This window comes from Macrosteles quadrilineatus, unplaced genomic scaffold, assembly GCF_028750875.1.
Source record: "Macrosteles quadrilineatus isolate MER2022 unplaced genomic scaffold, UCM_ALF_1.0 Scaffold_2__2_contigs__length_208266976, whole genome shotgun sequence".
In the NCBI taxonomy this organism is placed as follows: domain Eukaryota; kingdom Metazoa; phylum Arthropoda; class Insecta; order Hemiptera; family Cicadellidae; genus Macrosteles; species Macrosteles quadrilineatus.
The window spans coordinates 104731455-104750932 of record NW_026542595.1 but is presented as its reverse complement, the minus strand read 5'-3'; the positions used below and the strand labels follow the sequence as shown (position 1 = coordinate 104750932).

At 36.3% G+C, this 19478-nt stretch overlaps 1 protein-coding gene across 2 annotated transcripts in view; it reads left to right on the top strand.

Moving 5' to 3' along the window:
- The window catches only part of LOC128986015 (protein mesh), a 34604-nt gene that overhangs the window by 2288 nt on the left and 12838 nt on the right, over nt 1-19478 (top strand). For both annotated transcript variants that reach the window (XM_054406089.1, XM_054406088.1), the window contains exons 2-15: nt 2564-2832; nt 3609-3796; nt 3963-4140; nt 4724-4861; nt 7604-7772; nt 11715-11826; nt 12025-12179; nt 12721-12914; nt 13823-13977; nt 14624-14905; nt 16220-16352; nt 16807-16954; nt 17934-18122; nt 18535-18672. In XM_054406089.1, coding sequence (XP_054262064.1) covers nt 2564-2832; nt 3609-3796; nt 3963-4140; nt 4724-4861; nt 7604-7772; nt 11715-11826; nt 12025-12179; nt 12721-12914; nt 13823-13977; nt 14624-14905; nt 16220-16352; nt 16807-16954; nt 17934-18122; nt 18535-18672 — 2448 coding nt within the window. The remainder of the gene's footprint in view (nt 1-2563; nt 2833-3608; nt 3797-3962; nt 4141-4723; nt 4862-7603; nt 7773-11714; nt 11827-12024; nt 12180-12720; nt 12915-13822; nt 13978-14623; nt 14906-16219; nt 16353-16806; nt 16955-17933; nt 18123-18534; nt 18673-19478) is intronic.

Genomic DNA, 19478 nt, shown 5'->3' with positions numbered 1-19478 from the left:
GATTATTTTTTATAAACACTGTTAAAGATGTATAGGCAAACTAATTAGCAGTCAAAATTAATTTTGACTGTACACTGAACAGTTTTAATAAATAAAACTGAATTTATCGATCAACATTCCTTATATGAGTCGAATAAAACAATCCAAACTCATTAAAACTGGAAAAGGATAGAGTATGTGACACCATTAACTCACTTAATCTGGAGATAAGGTTTATGGTTTGCACTGAAGAGTTTCGAAAGAAGAAGATATACAGTGTGTGACAGAGATATCAAGTCTGTGACCTAAATTCCACAGTTACTGCTGTTCAATCTTTTAAAATTAAATTATTTACAAAATAAATTGGTGTATGCATAATTTGTTGTTTTGATAAATTTTTTATTACCATTATAGGTTTTAGAATTATTTCCAACATAGGACAATAATCTATTCGATTAAATTTAAGAATTGCTTCTTCATAAAATGCGTTAAACTTTATTGCAAACCCTCGCTTGCTAAATTCAACTAAGGATTTTTTATTTACAAAAACAAAACAGTTTTCTTGTCAAGTCTGTACACATACAGGTTGGCTGTTATCAATGATGTGGAGAGTTAATGATAAGAGATAAGCAGCAGGTGTGGCCTCAAGTGTCTAACATTGATCCTGATTCACCAACACGTAAATATCTGTCTGATATAACAACTCTGAGAACCAGAGTTTCATCATTTATTGAGTAAAAGAAAATTACTTTACAAGATTGTTTAAATTTCATCAGATTAATACATGTAGTATAAAGGATATCAAATACACACCTAGGTGGCGTCCTAATCTTAAAATTATATTACGTATAAACAATAACTGATTAAAATATCTGTGGCCAAAGGCCTTGGGTTGGACACAATCGATAAATGAACACTGTTTTGAAATTTTGAATTGGATCAAGTGATCAAGTAATTTTTTTCTAACAAAGGTCTCTTTTACCTTAACATACATTGCAAGTTTCAAAAAGATCTGTTTGAAACAATCTAAAGATAAAATATGTATAAAAGAGGTAAAAATACAACATGGTAAATATCTAGTTGAAGGGATTTCGGACAAAGATTTCTTTATTAAAACGTTTTTATTAGGTCACTTTCTTGTCCGCTACAAATTTTGCAACCGATTTTAGACTAACTTCCCGATGAGCTAGGGACTTGAAACTTGAAACATATCTCACAAATGGATGACAATGCAATATTATACAATTTAATTTTCACATTTCCCTTGGGCTACGCCCCATGGGCTTGTTTTTATTAAATCGATTTCTTGCAAATTTTGATACTTCCCGATGAGCTAGAGACTTGAAATTTGAAACATAGCTCACAAATGGATGACATTGCAATATTATATAATTTAATTTTCATATTTCCTTTTGGGCTACGCCCCATGGGCTTGTTTTTATTAGCTCGCTTTCCTACAAATTTTGATATCAATTTTAGACGATGTTCCCGATAAACTAGAGACTTGAAATTTGAAACATAGCTCACAAATGCATGACAATGCAATATTATATCATTTAATTTTCATATTTCCCTTGGGCTACGCCCCATGGGCTTCCAAATTTTTCATGTTTACATTTTGAAAGAATGTAAATAAATATATCAATTAATTTAAGTCAGCTGTAAATACTTAAATTTGACAGTTCAAAGAGCAGAGGTTAAGAGGTACAGGTTATGCTCCCAAGAGATTCTTTATACAAACATTTCAAAATATAGATAAACAATCTGATTGCAGATATAAAGATGTTTGTTAATAATGTAAATTGTTATTTATTTAATGTTCTATAAAGTAAACAATAAATTATCTAGATTGATATATTTATAGTTAGTAGGTAGGCCATACATTCAATCTAATACATAATTATATGAAAAGAAACTCAAATAAACCTTAGATTTCCCACATGCCTTTGTCTTAATCTGATATAGATGCTTGAAATAGATTTAACATCCTCACGCATTAAAAAACTAAAAAATAGAAAATAATTTATAAATAAAAAACTTTTTAAACAAAACGTTTTTAAACGCCCTAAAAAGTAAAAAATAATTTACAAATAATTTATAAATATGTTGAGAGAGTATAAATACTTGTACGATTTAAAACGAAAAACGTGGGGTGCATGCAATAGATAGTTTACCTTCACCTACTGAACTAATATATTATCAATTAATTGCATGCACCCAACGTTTTTCGTTTTAAATCGTACAAGTATTTATACTCTCTCAACATATTTATAAATTATTTGTAAATTATTTTCTACTTTTTAGGGCGTTTAAAAACGTTTTGTTTAAAAAGTTTTTTATTTATAAATTATTTTTTCTTTATTTTGAATCATAGAAATATTTTCTGGAATTTGGCCGTTTACTTATGGGACACCCTGTATAATACTTAGTAACCCAGCTAAGTCAAGCAATATGCAAAACAAAGCAATCAGAAGGCTACTGGTTTGATTCTAAGAAGATGGATTACTTCTTTTCTCCATTTTTCTCATGAGCAATGGACTCAAAATAAAAAGCAAACTTTGACTAAGATGTAATTCTGTTCCAGATGTGACATCTTACCGCAATGGTCCGCCCTCCAAACTGTGGCCCAACGCCCCGATCCCTCCTGACCTCCAGTCCGCCCCCTACCCCTACATCCTCAAGCCGGAGAGACTGGCTGCCATCAGAGCCAACATGTTTTACCCCTTCTTTGACCAAGGTGGAGACAGCGGTATCGGAGACTTTCAGAAGGACATTCACGCTTCATCTCCACAGCTCCACAAGAACCTCAACTTCCAACTACCCTTCTTCGGATTCCGCTATAACTACACAAGGGTAAGTACAACTTACTTGATATTTGATTTCTCCATTGTTGCCAGATATGGTAGGATGTACTAAAATTTTTTTGGTATGCAATACTTACAAACAAATACTTAAAAACTTTGCCTCTAAAGGTCTACGGCAGACCGACACTCATCTTCTAATTAATTTTTTTGGAAGTACAACAACATTTTGACTAATGTCTTTTTTAGCGCCTTCTTAAAAGAGGAAGCATCCATCTCTGGCACTAGAGTCGGTGCAGTGTTATAGATTATAATTGCCGAGGATATCTACTCAAGGTATGGCTGAGACAGCAGCGAGGGTATTCAATGTTTCAGGCCTTCATCCTGGTTTTATGCTCATGTGTTTATGCTCTCCTACCGTCTGTCCTCAAATTATCCTTAAGAAGAATAAGGGTTTCGTGCACGTACTGGTTAGCACTCTGAGGTCCTTAACGATACGCCGGAAATGTTATAAAATACTCAAGGCCATCTTCTGTAGAACTGTTTCCATCTGACCCTTTCTGTTGCTAACTTAAGATTTTAGATCTTCTTGTCTGTATATCAGTATTCTTCCATACAATTTTCTTTTCATGCCATCCAAATGTATAGCTCGTTCTCTTGTGAGGCTTTCTCACTCCATCATCTAATTCTTCTTGCCATAATAAAGGCAATATTTTGACCTCACGTAAACTTTTGCATTTTATTAAAACAATTTACTCCATAATATCATTTATTAAAACCTTTCTTATCATTATGTTAAGGAATGAACTAATAATGACTTTGTTCTAGATCTCCATGCATGGCCACGTAGAGTTCAGTGATCCACCGGAACATTACACATACCCTCTCAGCTTCCCTATATCAGATTGGCCCAAGAAGAATGATCCAGCCTTCATCGGAATCTTTTTCAGCAAATGTAGAGTCGGTTCCATTCGCCCAACTGACTTGGATCAAAGAACTCCTGGAGTGTACTTCAGGTAAAACTTCTTAAACATGAAAAAGACAAATAATAATGTTCATTTGAGGATAATACAATATAGTTAGTCATATGTGTTTAGTTGTCTGAACCAAATGAACATTAACAAGATGGGCTTACTGTACCCATAAAACTACAGAAATATGTTAATGTTTTATCCGCACCAGGATGGAGCGAGATCTTCAGGCACGTCAGGACTGGTACGGCGTAGAGATGAGAGAGAGAGTCAAATGGGACATTCGCTCTGGCGTGGTTGGAGCACAAGACTTTGAGCCTAAACACATGGCCATTATTACTTGGAAGAACGTTTCTTTTGCTGGAGGAATCGACAACTCTCTATACAAGGTTGGTATACCTGCAATAATATTTTAGCTGGATGAGCACAAAAGGTAAAAATTGTTTATGTTGGTTTACATGTTCTTCGTAACAGGTAGAAACACAGAAAATAATGAGTTACCTTTACATCTACTACTGAAAACATATGTGAATTCACCATAGATTATAGAAGGAAAGCTGCTCTTTGGTTTTATTAAAACAGCTGTGTGAAAGAATTGCAAATTGTTTTAAATCATAAACAAACAAAAATGTAGATAGAGCAAAAAATGTAAATATTTGAGTTTTTATTTTGTTGACAAGATTAACCAATATGGCCCTACTTCACTGTGTAAAAGATTTGATTAGATTAAACGTTTATTTTCCCATCTTTTACTTTGTGTGTTTGTGGCATTTTGAATGGAAGAATTATGAACGCTTTTAAGGGAAAACTAGTCCAACCCCTCAAGTTACGGTTTTTGAATCTATCCTTCTCGCACCAAAGCCAGAGACACTAACCACTAGGCTAGCAACACATCCAAACACAACATTTTGTAAAGTATTTCCTTAAATATGTTTGGAAACTTTAAATCAAATCCAAATTATTTATTTCCAGACAAACACGTTTCAAATGGTGTTGGTCACGGATGAAGTGTTTGGCTACGTCATGTTCAACTACAGAGACATTCAGTGGACGACACACACAGAGGCGGGGGGAGACACTACTGGAGGGGAGGGGGGAACACCGGCGTTTGTAAGTATTCCAAACTCAGTCTTTGTTTTACAGAGTGTTATTGGGTACTTCTCAGTGATGACTATATCTTCAATAGTCTGAAGTTGACATTTCATTCCCATGTGAAGGTTGTTGTCAGTTTTTTAATAAAAATGGACGTATCAAACCAAGCCACAGACAGAGCGCAGTAAATTACTGATTTATGTTGAGTTCGCAAACATTTTAACCCTAGCAGTGGCCGATCGACTCCTGGTGACGATCTGACGTTGATGCTTAGAATGGCCAACGACTCCTTGTGACGATCTGGGCCGAAAATTTTTTAGCGGTAAAAAAAACACTTACAATCAACTCAGATGAGAATAATATATATACCATTCGAAAGATCACATTCTGAACTTTCATTTTATTACATAAACAAACTCTGTAGCAGGTATATAACAATGTCACGACGATTAGAAATCAAATGAATTTTCGACGCGGCACGACTTTTGCAGCCGACACTTGGGAACTGGCAAAACACGTCTTGTTTGGCATTACCCTGCTTGGGTAATTTTCGTCGTAGGATGTTGCGAGTGGTACCACTGGATAGCCATTGATTTTATCTTCATTGTGGTAGTAATATTTATAACGATATATTGATTGCACAACCGGTACGATTTTATGAAAACAGCTGTTTTCGAAATTTTTAACAAATGGCCAATCGACTCCAGGTGACGATGTGGAAAATACGAATTACATACAGTGTAATTTATTATTACTAGTCATATAGTATATCATTTTGAAGAGGAAGAAATTTAGATTCAGAGAGTGGCAGCCCTGCACTCAGGGTTAATTCTGTATGCTCGCATGTAGACGACGGAAGTAAGTCATTACTGCTACAGCTGTCTTGTGTATTCGCCATTGTTTGTTGTTGCCGTGAGTGTTCGCTCTGGTGTTATCTGCGATTTATTACTAATTACGTTATTAGTTCGTAGTGTTAGTGTTAGTGAAGTTTGTGTGTGTGTATAACAGTAATCTTCATGCATTTTATTATGCATAAATATTACTGAATTGTGTGAAATAGTATTCATAAAAGGTTATATTTTGTTAGCATCATGTCCTAAAATGACGATTCTGACATTCAGAGATTGTTGTACGAGACGGACCTTAGTTCGCCATGCTATGCTATATAATGATATACCCAAGGTGTTATACATTTTTATAAAGGTAAATGAATACACTACAACATGTTTATAATGGTTTGGGGGTAAAAAATTTTGTAAAAAAGTTATAGCCTATACTAAATAGGCCTACTCCTGTATTTTGTTAGCATCATGTCCAAAAATGATTCTGACATTCAGAGGTGCTATATATGCTATATAATGATTTACCCAAGATGTTATACATTTTTATAAAGGTAAATGAATACACTACAACATGTTTATATTGGTTTGGGTGTAAACAATTTGGCAAAAAATTATATAGGCTACTAAATACTGTACACTCCATTTTCTCGAAATGCGCAAAAAATTCAAAAAGGTCTCTCAAATTGATACACAATCATAGGTGAAAATAACTTTTTACCATCATATTTATGTCTTTTTTGGATTCCTTACTTCATTAGCTTTACAAATATGTAGGCTACATATCATCAGCCTACATAATGTTTCACAACACAAACAAACACTGTAGGCTATAGTTTACACTTATTTGCGGTTTTGCGGTTATTGTATTAGGCCCTATTATGTCCCTATTACGTACCTACAAAAAAAATATGTCTAACATGTTATACATTTTTATGTAGGTAATTGAATACACTACAAGATTGTTATGTTGGTTTGAAGTAAAAAAATTTGGTACAAAAGTTGTATACTAAATACTGTGAATTTTTTTTCTCGAGAAATCGCTAAAATATAAAAACATTATTTTATCTACGTATGTTTATAGGTAAAAAATTATTTTTACCATAAACTTTATGACTTTTTTTATTCCTTACTTCATTAGCTTTACAAACATGTATATATCATTATTAGTATACACATATATTATAGAACTTTTTACAACATAAACTAGCACGGTACGGTTTTCAATTTTTTCGGTTCTCCGTTTGTCATTATATTTCGCCCCAAAAACTTATAAAAAAAATATTTTCCTAACATGTTATATATTTCTATGTAGGGAATTAGAATGTCTACAAAATGTATATAATGAATTTCCGATAAAAAATCCGTAGGAAAAAAAATACCGAGGCCGCTTTTGAAATTTTAAAAAAAAAAATCAAATTTTTTTATTTTTTTCACCTTACCGATAAAATACACTGTCTAAATCATTATGATATTACTATTTCTAGATTCTCCTGTTCTTTCCGAACAAAATGAATATGAGGTTGGCTAGGTTTACTTGTACGGTTGAATTTTTACGAATTTTCAAAAAAAGGTCTGCAAAATCGCCAAAATGGGTTGGCCATTCCCCACTTCTAACATTGGCCACTGCTAGGGTTAATCAAGTAAAACTGATAGAATGTCTTATTGTAAGCCACAGCATTATTTTATGTTACCTCATTTCTATTTCAGTAGGCTAACAAAAACTAAGGTAAGGGAGGAAACAGAATTTTAGACTGTAGCGCACTCGGTAGTGGTTCATTCAACTATATTTGTCTTAAAAAAAAATTGGCGAGAGCTGGTTAGCATAGATGGGATGTCTACTTCAGTATACAACTGTCACTGGCTCAATACATTTTGTTAATCGAATGCTGATTGGTCAAATCATCAAATAATGTCTCAGGTGGGATTCAACGCTGGCAACGGTACCCGCAGTTACGAGTACAAACCATTCTCACAGTCCACGGCAGTGAGGGACCTCATCAGTAGAGGTTGGGGCAACAATATGACTGGCAGACACATATTCAGGATAGATGAAAACATCCTGCCAGGATCTTGCAACAAGGATATCGGTGAGTTACCTACAGTAGACTATTCCCTCAGATTTGAACTATTTCTCTTACCTTACCTCCTTGGCCACTCAAACCTAAGAAGGTTTTAAGCCTTGCCAACAAGGCAACAAGATGCCTCCACTGCTGTTGGTCTGCCGCTAGGTCGAGATTCTCCCATTCTGTGCAGATCCTTTTTTTTCCGCAGCTTCGGTCTTCCTAATTTTGGCGAGTGTATTTTGGTTTTCCATTGCTGATCTTCTTTGGTATTTCCTTCTTCCCTTCTTTCTAAATCTCATAATGATAAGTTTGTTTTCACGATTTTCTCTTAACCTTATGAGGTTTTAATGCATAAGAGTAGCAAGAGCAAACAAATTTAACTCAATAACAACTACACTAAAAGCTTTAATTGACAAGTAATGCAGACTGGAAGCTCTGGAAGTAAGGTTAAGAATTTCTCAGTTTGGGCTTTTGGGTGACCAGTGTTGTTGAGGTACACTACTACGATCATTGGTGTAAGGCTTAAGGCATTGCCTGTCCCCGATCCAGCCAGAGACAACACCCTCAGAATCAGAATCAGAATCAATAATCTTTATTCGGTCTGTATGTACATACATGAATAGAGTCAATACATTCAATACATAGGCTACAAATAGTTTTACAGAAATCTTAACATATACAGGGTGTCCCACGAGAGGTGTCTCAAATTGATTACGAGATAACGGCTTAACGTACAAGGATGAAATAAAATTATTTCCCACTAAATCGACCCCAAGGAATAACGTAAAAATATTTTTAACTTTTTTCAAATACAGGGTGTGCCAAAAACTGAGGGTCACTAGTTCGAATCTCGGAATTTTCAAATGTAAACATATGTCATGTTATACATCATTTTAAAGGTATTTGATAGACAAACATTTTGGCGAAAACCAAAATTAGTTATCTTTTTCCGTTTCAAAATGGCGGCAGTTTTTTTGAAAGAAATCTAAATTTTTTTAATACTCCGTATTTCCTATACCAATGCATTTAGCACTTCTCCGGTTGCATTTTCTTACTCGTTATGAAATTAGCTTTACTGTGATATGCAACAAGTAACGGTTTTTTGAAATAATAAAAATTCAAAAAAAATTTATTTTTGAAAATTTGCATATGCTCATTGTTCAAAATTTTCAAATAGCAACATATGTCAAGTGGCACATCATTTTATAGGTTTTTCAATTCCTAACAACTTTGTAATTTACACTTACTTCGTATCTCTTTTAGTTTTTGTGTAAATAACAAAAAACCTAATTTTCCTATATCAAATGCATGTTATTTGGGTTTGACACTAAAGGCTTCATTTCATTTAGTGTTGAACCATGTCAAACCCAAATAACATGCATTTGATATAGGAAAATTAGGTTTTTTGTTATTTACACAAAAACTAAAAGAGATACGAAGTAAGTGTAAATTACAAAGTTGTTAGGAATTGAAAAACCTATAAAATGATGTGCCACTTGACATATGTTGCTATTTGAAAATTTTGAACAATGAGCATATGCAAATTTTCAAAAATAAATTTTTTTTGAATTTTTATTATTTCAAAAAACCGTTACTTGTTGCATATCACAGTAAAGCTAATTTCATAACGAGTAAGAAAATGCAACCGGAGAAGTGCTAAATGCATTGGTATAGGAAATACGGAGTATTAAAAAAATTTAGATTTCTTTCAAAAAAACTGCCGCCATTTTGAAACGGAAAAAGATAACTAATTTTGGTTTTCGCCAAAATGTTTGTCTATCACATACCTTTAAAATGATGTATAACATGACATATGTTTACGTTTGAAAATTCCGAGATTCGAACTAGTGACCCTCAGTTTTTGGCACACCCTGTATTTGAAAAAAGTTAAAAATATTTTTACGTTATTCCTTGGGGTCGATTTAGTTGGAAATAATTTTATTTCATCCTTGTACGTTAAGCCGTTTTCCAGTAATCGATTTGAGACACCTCTCGAGGGACACCCTGTATAATCAACAATTAATATCGGTTTTATACAAAAAAATAAAAATCCTTCATTCTCAATAGAAACAAATCTATACATTAAGAACAGCAAGTATATGCAAAAATTCAAATATGAAGAGATATACCCTATATACCCTATATTGAGGGTTCAAATCCCTTGACCAGGTCTCTTGTTTAACTTATGATGAGTTCACCAGTGGCAGAGCTTGTTAGGAGATGCTAAAATAAAATAAATGTTGAGTGTCTGAGTCAGAAGTTTACGGAATAGCTGGATTCTTCATGAGTAGTATCTCAAATCCATGGACCCGCAGGGGGCCCACGCTTGCGTGGGTACGTGGCCTGGCGACCACGCGGACCCTAGCTCTCCCAGAGGGGAGGTAATTGCCCGGTGTTGGAACCGGCACTTCAGGTAGGCCACAAGCTATGGACGACTGGGCAAGCCAGCCTCTTTGGGTTGTACCCAAAGTGAGAGTTCCCAGTGACATTTCCTCCATTCAGGGTGGTGGGGTGTTCAGCTCTGCTAGTGTTGATTAAGTTCATAGATCTTTCACCTGCCTGTAGCTTGTGGTTGTGACTTGAGTTCTTCGGGCTCGTCCTACCTGTTGTGTTCGACTGACACTTTGTGAGGCATATCCTCGACTTTGGAAGTAGCCTCGTCCTGGGAGGTGAAAAACTTAGCCCCCAAAGGGGAGGCAACTGTCCGGTGTTGGAATCGGCATTTCAAGTAGGCCACAGACATGGACGACTGGGCATTGTGTCCCAGTGACATCCCTTCATCCAGGATAGGGGGGGTGTTTAGCTCTAGGAGAGATGGAAGTGCATCATAATCTCTAACCTACCTGTGTCTGTGGTTCTTTGGGCTTCGGCCTGCTTGTTGTGTGCGACCAGCATTCAGAGTGGCATATCCTCGACTTTGGAAGTAGCCTTTCCTGGAGGTGAAAACGGGCAAGTACCCTTAGCTCATGGGGACACTCAAGGGAAACGTAACTTTCCGCAGTGTGAGGGCAACGGTTTGTAGGCACTTATGCAAACCAATCCCTGTCTCTGATCACGGACGGTATGGTTATCTTGAGTGTGGGGGGTTCTTCCCGGAACCTCAATTGAGTCAAGGATGTCGCCACCTTTGGTGGATAGGTTCATCCGGGTGGGTCCCACTTCTATACCTGCCTCCTTTTGGGAAACCCCGATGACCTGGCAGTGATGTTGGGTCTGACGGGCAAACGAAGTAGATCGGGTGCTGGGTCCGAGCCCGCCAGAGGTATCCGGGGATCTATCGCTCTGGTTATCTCTGGTTTCCCAGCAACTGGGTAAGGCCTCGATCGGGTAGTGGTGTAAATGGGAGGTTGGGGTTCCCCCCGTCAGCTTGCTGACGGTCCCCTTCCTTCTGGCTATTGATGGCGGGTTTGCCTGTCAGGGATTAGATAGGTCCCGAGTGTTGCTTGCACTAAATGCGTCGGGGCGCTCTACTATGGTCCTCTAGGTCCCGACCTAGTGGAACCCAGGTGGAGTGACGCTTAAACAAGTAGCCGGAAACCCTGGTTAGGATTGAGGGGCAACCCTCTTTCCGAAGGGTCTGCTTCGGCAGCCGGCGAGCCTGATGACCTTAAGTCATCCGCCCATGATGTGCAAAAGGTTGATGCGTAAGCTTCGGCCTACATCATGGGGCCCGGGTAAGTCTCACGATAGGTACCGGGTATGTAGTCAGGGGGCTTCGGCTCTCATGACAAATATTGAAATTGAAATTGAAAGTATCTCAAATCAATAATTTTGTCACTTATCATTAGGTACTGTGTGTGTTTCCACTAAAAACTGGTTTTATGATAAATTTGATTTATTTGTGTCCATGAGATGAGGTTATGATCAAATCATTCATAAACTGACAAGGCAAGAAAGATAGTTTTAGTGCTGATTTTTATCTTTTACATATTATCCTGGAATAAAACTCATCCCCTTTGTCATCAGCTGGAGCTAACCTGAATCTTGTGTTTGCTCCGGAGAGTGCCAACATGTTGGGAGGAACTGCCATCAACATCACAGGACCTTGCTTCCTCCCTGGGATGAAGATCAAGTGCAGGTTTGTACTACAAGTACTTTATCCTGAATATGAGATTATATTGGAATGGGATGCCTTGTGTAGCATTGATGTTGAATAAGATCAGCTATTTCTTTAGCCATAATCATTCTAATGATCAAGGAAAGCTGAGTCCAGTTTAAACTCTCACAGAAGTTTACATTTTTTATTCATGTCTTCTTACCTTCTAATCTATTGCAGGTTTGACACGGAAGGAGTAGATGGTTTTGTAGATACGTCGCTGTGGCCCAACCGAGCAGTTTGTGTGATGCCGTTTGTCATGGCAGAAGGCTACGTCAAGCTTGATATATCTATAGATGGCGGAGCTTACAATTGGAAAGGAAATTTCTTTGTTGGTAAGTTTGATTTTGTATACTTTTAATTTGTGTTATTTTAATTTGTGAGTTAATCTTTAGATAATCTAAAGAGCACAAAGGTGCAAAGTTTTATTATAAGAATCATCAATAAAACTCCGTCATGTGATTGTGAGGATGATAATGAAACTCAGATAATAAGTAAATGATTGCCTTTTACAAACATCACCAGCTGGGTTGATGGGTTCTTAAGACCCGGAAGAAGCATTTAACTTGAGTTAGGGAGCTAATTTGGTATCATAGGGACAGAACCTAATGATTTTTGCATACGTTTTTTGTGCTTTCTATAAGCTTTTAACAAATTGACACAGTCAACTAGCCTCAGATATTTTTAATTAACCAATGAAACAAGCTTCCGGTTTGCCCTCGTTCCTGAAAGAATTTCCAGCGGGGCTCTTGGTTCCAAATATATTAGACATAGCCATTGTTATACAAAAACCAAATTTTCTCTTGACTGTTTAGACTTTTTTAAGAAAACTTCATAACAATAGTTACTGTACTGACAATCTCAACCTGTTTACAGAGACCCCAGCCACCGCTACTCAGTACGTATTCTTTGACACCGACAACATTCACGACCCATGGCCGGACAGTATCCCGATGCGGTGGGACGCCCGTAACTTGACTCTCAACATGAACAGCAATGTTAACATCACCTTGTGGGGATACAGAGAGACGACCATACGACCAGAACTGGTCTTGATAGATGTCCTCCAGGTAGGTTTGAGTAATTTGCTCTTCAATTAATTAGTAATACAGTAAAATTTTATATAATTGCAGTGCAGTATCATACTTATTTCACACTTCAATGTTCCAATTGTTCAGAGTTCATTTTCCTACTACTGGATATTGAAAATTTTACTAATAAAATAAACAGTTACCTTGTTCAATATCCTTTGGTGCAATTAGATGATGACCGGTATCGTGACGACAATCACATCATCGGGTCAATCCTCGTAGAACGATTCGTTATAATAAATACGTAAAGTTTTTACCGAACACAAGACGAAAACACATTATATTTACAAAATATTTACACACAGAAACCATCGCGATGTGTGCACGCTTATGTCGAGCCGGCCGCGGAGGATTGACCCGATGATGTGATTGTCGTCACGAAACCGGTCGTCATCTAATTGCACCAAAGGATATTGAACAAGGTAACTGTTTATTTTATTAGTTCCAATTGTGAATTACAGACTAATTTTTTGAAAAATATACAAGGTTTAATTTACCTGTTGTGTCAATTGATTCTCATGTGTACACAAGGATCAATTGACGCAACAGGTAAATAAAACCTTTTATATTTTGCATTATCTTGATCCAGAGGCATCATGTAATTTTTTGAGATTGTCAAAGGAAAGCAAATCTTGTTTACTCATAAAAAAGGATGATTATATTTGCCAAGGCTCATCTAGATTTTTTTGTGATCCCAGTTTATAGAACTTGAATTAATTAAGATTTACCTTTGTTGTTGTAGCCTGAGTCCTTGTGAGTAAGATGTTTCGCCACAATCTCAGTTTGCCATGAAATGCTTGTTTGAAGTTTCAAATGAAACAAATGACTCAGTAAACCATATAGTTACCATCAGTAGTAAAACTTTGATAACAATTATATATCAACAGATGAACGTACCAAACTCTGGACTCTACACAATCATTCCCAGCGACTACAAAAACAGGAATAACTACATGACTAGTGACATCCGCTTTGGGTTCATCAAGATCCAGCTGATCCCTCAGGATTCTTCCCAGTCTAACGGGATGCCTCTCATAACTCCGTAAGTCAGACAAAAAAACAGCAAAAACTGTTAAATTTCAAATAAATACAGTAAACCATAGATCTAAACACACTGCTTAAACATTTACCATTTTGGATCAGCTGAGGACAATTTGAAGTTATGCTTCTGGCTGGTGTACTTATTTAAAGTGTGTTTTGACAACTTAGCTAGAGATACAACTGGAGGTAGCACTGAATGAGAGAATTGTGAGACATTGGCCACAATTTGTTCTAAGATATAATAAAATACATTGTAGGCCTACTTGAACTAGTGGATTGTGGGATTGCACACACATAAAGCAATGAGCAATGTGCTGATTCCCCTAGTTGGTAGCAACTTAACAAAATTACAGTGTCTCAATTTTCTAACAGAGTTCAGTGTCAGTGCTACCTTCAATATTTCTGGCCCTGTGATTTTGACATTAACTGTTTATACTTTAATTTCTATAGATTCATGTTCTTTGTACAATGACCGTGTCAAAAACAATTAAATGCTTTATATCTATTTCTTCTTATTTCAAAAATAAAATAAAAGAATTTGAATTAGTTGTTGAAAACTAATATTTTTTATCTGAACAAGTCGTAGTATATTTAAATCTGCAAACGTTTTGCAAGTATCGTGAATAAAAACTTGAATCTGATGGCAGAGTGTTGTGGAGCCGACCTATCCCGCTGGGGTGGTACTTTGCGCCCCAGTGGCAGCGACTCTACGGAAACAGCTGGGCGAGTGCGATCTGCGATAAGTGGCTCATGGACGACCGTTATCTCAAGAACTTTGCGGCTGAGGTCGCCCAGTGCCCATGCACTCTGGGTCAAGCATTGGTGGACAAGGGGAGGTTCATGCCTGACTTTGACTGTGACATTGACCGCAACCCCAAGTGCCAGTATAACAAGGGAGCCGTCCACTGCGTCAAAACTGGGTCTCCAAGGTGAGAAGGTATTTTATTACCGTATAATGTATGGTATTTTTTTGCCCCGCCTTCACATTGTATAAGGTAGGCTCTAGACTGGAACAGTCTTACACATTACTTCAGGCTAGTAAGTTAATCTTCTTCTATATATATAAAATCCAATGTATGTTTGTTCGTTTGTTTGTTTGTCCTTTATGGACTCCGAACCGCTCGACAGATTGTAATGAAACTTTCAGGCATTATTAAGCATTATTCAAGGATGGTTTGTGTGAAGTTTAGTGTAGTCCCGTTGAAAGGGCTCCGCCATGGTGGCTCTGGAGTTTCCCATGTTAACCTTATGAGTACTCATATTTAAATAGAATTATAGAATTTTAACAGCTGGTTCAACTAAACAATTTGATTCTGCGATGATCAATAGCACTAAAAAGTCAATAGGTGTACCAACAGGGTGCAGCATTATTATTATTTTTTTTTTAATTTATGACAACAACTAATTTGCAACCAAAATGTGAGTGAGCGTAGCAAACAAACTTCAACCTGGAGGAGAGTTAGCGTAGCGAACGAGCTCCAACCGAAAAGTGAGTGAGCGTAGCGAACGAACTTCAACCAGGACGTGATTGAGCCATGCGAACGAGCTCATCTTGAAAATAAACGAGCATTTGACATAAAACCACATTAGGACAGGACGACGTCTGTCGGGCCAGCTAGTTTTTTATAAATTAGATCTAATCCATTGGTGGTTGGCAGTATTTGAAACTGGGACCTGACGGAGCAAAGTCCTACGCTCCAGCACTAGATCAGAATCGCTCACCCAAACGCTTGGATAAATACTTCAATGTAATTATAGTATTATAGAATAAAATATTATTGTGATATTAAACAACATTTTGTATTTCATAACAAACACATTAAATACTGAACATGTATATGTTTTTGAAATGATTGTTTGAAATGTTATAGTAACAATTAGTTATACAACAATTAGTTATAGTTAGTTAGTTTAGTTTTGCATAAAGAACTTTTTTCTTTTGTACATTTGGTTGTGTAATTTTTATATATGTGGTGGAATAAATTCATAATTCATTCATTCATTCATTCATTCATTCACAATGTAATGTCCTATTTACAGTGGTTCAGTACCTTTTAGAAAATTGGTTTTAAAATTATAGTTTTGATAAAAAAAATGTTGATATTGAACCTTCCTGTTCGTTATAGGTTCTATGAAATAGCTTGCCATTTTATTTTACTAAGATATCACTAATGGGAAACTGAATTTTCTGTTTCCGAAAGCTTATTCTTATCAAAATTATATTGAAACACCTCTCATTGCAGCTTGGAGGGGTCTGAACAACAGTGTTGTTATGACAAGAATTTCTACCTGATGTTGTCGTATGATCAGCAATGGGGGTCCAAGCCTAGGAGATCTCACAACTTAGGATATCTGCCTTGGAACGAAGCTAACAAGGTAAGATAAGATTCATAATGATTAGGCGTACATCTTAAAGACAATCTGTTGCTGCTTTAGTTTTCTTTTTTTGAGATAAGAGTTTTGCTAGCCAACATGAGAAATGTAGACTCAAGAAGCTGATTGGTTCACAAAAAGGCTTCAGAACAAACCAATGTTGAAATATCAATCAAGTTTTTATCACGATGTTGGCTTTTTTATGTTTCTTGGCATTTTAAAAGAACAGTCCAAACCTTAATATTCATAGCATAGTTTGTTGATAGCGCAGAGATGAATGTCATCAGAATTGATTCTGACCAGAATTGAACCAGAGCAACCTTCAGCTTTGAGGGCGAGCAACAAACACTATCCACTTGACAATACAGGCAGTTCCAGCCTATTCATACATGTTCAAACGCCTTTGCTTTATTTAACATCCAACCCCTATCTTTACTTAAACATTTATATCTCCAAGGTGCCGACGCTATCACAGTGGTTCCACGACATCAGCCCGTTCTACTTCTGCTGCAAGTGGCAGGAGGAACAGGCCGTGGGTTGTGAGACTTACCGCTTTGAACGAAGGCCGTCCCAGGACTGTGTCGCTTACCAACCACCCTATGTTGGTAAGATTACGATAATATTGTAAAAGTTTTAATTTAATTTAATTAATTTTAAATTTTAAAGGTAGCTAATCAATTTTTTTTACATTTTGTGGGCTTCACTCACTTTTATTATTGTCTAGTGACATCCAGGCCTCGTCATATACACACAATCACATACACACATACACACAATCGTCCTGGAGATCAAGTTTGATGTTTTGCGGAACCAAAAACATCCTGCCTCTTCAGGGTAAAAATTTGATTTTGTTCCGCTCATGGGTCAAATGCCTAACTAAAACTCAATTTAAAAAATCTATCCCTTGATGAACGTTAACTAAGTCATAGCTTTGACTATTGATATATGTGTAGACACCCCGTTCTCATGTTATAGTTTAATACAGTTTCAGAGTGGAAATATAGGCTACATAGTTAAATTGATCGAACTTCAGACAGAGTGAGCTACTTTCAATTTTAATTTATTAGAACACAAGTTCCTTTCGAATATGCCTACTTTTAAACTAAGCTAAACTAAAAGGAAAACTTTTTGTAAACATAGCACCTTTTATTCCTATCAAAAAAAGAATTCAGCACTGTAGCACACTATGAAAAAAAGAAAAAAAGTTAACTTTCTTCCATGTGATGAAGTTTGTATGATTCTTTTCTAGAGGGTAAGACATCATTCCTTGTACAATATGAATTTCCACAGATTATCGCACCATTAAGTGAAATGACGCAAAAACTATGAGTGTAATGAACTGTTTAAAAAAAAAATTGCAACATTTAGTGTTACAACAATCAGAATAAGGAACAAAGAAATTGTCTTCATTGAGTATTTTATTTTTTTCACATGAGTCTAAAGAAGACCCCATTTTGAGATCATGATGGAAATAGGTATAATCAAGTCACTGAGTAATCCATGGAGTTAAAGTGTAGATAGAGATAGAACTGTAATCCACTTTATTAAACAGTTAAGTCAATCTGTTTTTCTCCAATGTTGCAGCCACGGTGTTCGGTGATCCTCACATAATCACGTTTGACGAGCTGGAATACACTTTCAACGGGAAAGGAGAATATGTTTTAGTGCACGTTAACTCCTCAAAGGCCAAGTTTGATGTTCAAGGAAGATTTGAACAGCTCCCCAACAACTTCTATGGCCCAGTCAATGCGACCCAGCTCACTTCTATTGCTGGTAAGAATGTATTTAATTTTCATTTATTTGTTGTAAACTTTGTTATTGTAGAGAACGCTCCTCTACATTTTTCATGGTACATTATCTTTACACTAATTGATCATTATGATGCAATCCCCATGGGGGACCATGGTCGGATCATCATGAACGGCCAAAAGGTCAGACATCAGGAGGAGCGTAACCTGCAGTCTCCGTGTCATTGGTAATTGTCTCCTGTGACCATTACCATTGCATCCGCAATCGACCTCTCGGTTAACCGATCTGATCGCTCTTGGTGTTATCGCTTCAGATAGGAAACAAATAAGACGGTCAGACACTAGGTAGCATATCTTGAGGAGTCGGTTAGGGTTCAGAAAAATATCTTAGTATTACTTCAAACGATCACCAATCAAGGAAATGTTACTTTCCACAGCCCAAGACAACACTTCAGCAGTTATCGAGGTGAGACTTAGACCGAGCATAGCTCAGTGGAGGTACAGAATGGACGTCTTCGCCAACAAGAAACGAGTCTACTTTGACAGACCTTCCCTGAGAGTACAGCACTTTCCGGGTAAGAGTGTTGTAACAGACTGCCAACTAATTTAATTTATAAATAATGATCAAACACTGTTGTAAGAAGATTTTGATAAGTGTTAAATGAACTCATGAACTCCATTAAATTATAGTTTTGTAGTCACTATTTGGCATCATTTGACAATATTAAGTGAGGAAGTAGTCTATTGGCTCTTTTTTCATGTGAGGAGCTGCTGTTCCTGTACAGAATTTATGTAAAAAGTAAAAAGTTTAAATAAAGTAAAGTTTAAGTAAAGTAAAAATTTATGTAAATCATTGCAAAAAGTTTATCTCCAGGAATTGACACAAACTCGAACTGAACTAAGGTGTTCTTGATATTTTTTTTAATAACTGATCTCCCCAGCTAAGTAAATAGCTCGTTTTAGTCACTAACAGAGCTACACATTGTGTGTGATTAAATTTATCTGGACCATAAATCAACCACTTGCCATCTTGTTTTCAGATACTTTTGAAAGATTTGTTTAGAATTCACAATACAAATTACTTATTCAATAGTTCAAAGTTTTTATGTCAAAGCTTAATTGGGCAAGCTGGATTTAGAGACCAATTTCGTTTTGGGTGCGCCAGATGTTTTTCACCATTCTCATTGAAAAAATCCATCTTTCCTTTTGGGCTGTTAAATTATTATCAAATGTATCCAATATTTAGTCAGCATGGCAGAAGTAGCTCTCAACCCTTCTGAAGATATAATGTCCTCCCCCATCCGATAATATTACTGGGGCCCTTCACACTGACTCCTATTACTTCTGACAATAGAAATTCTTTCATAATGACAATATTCCT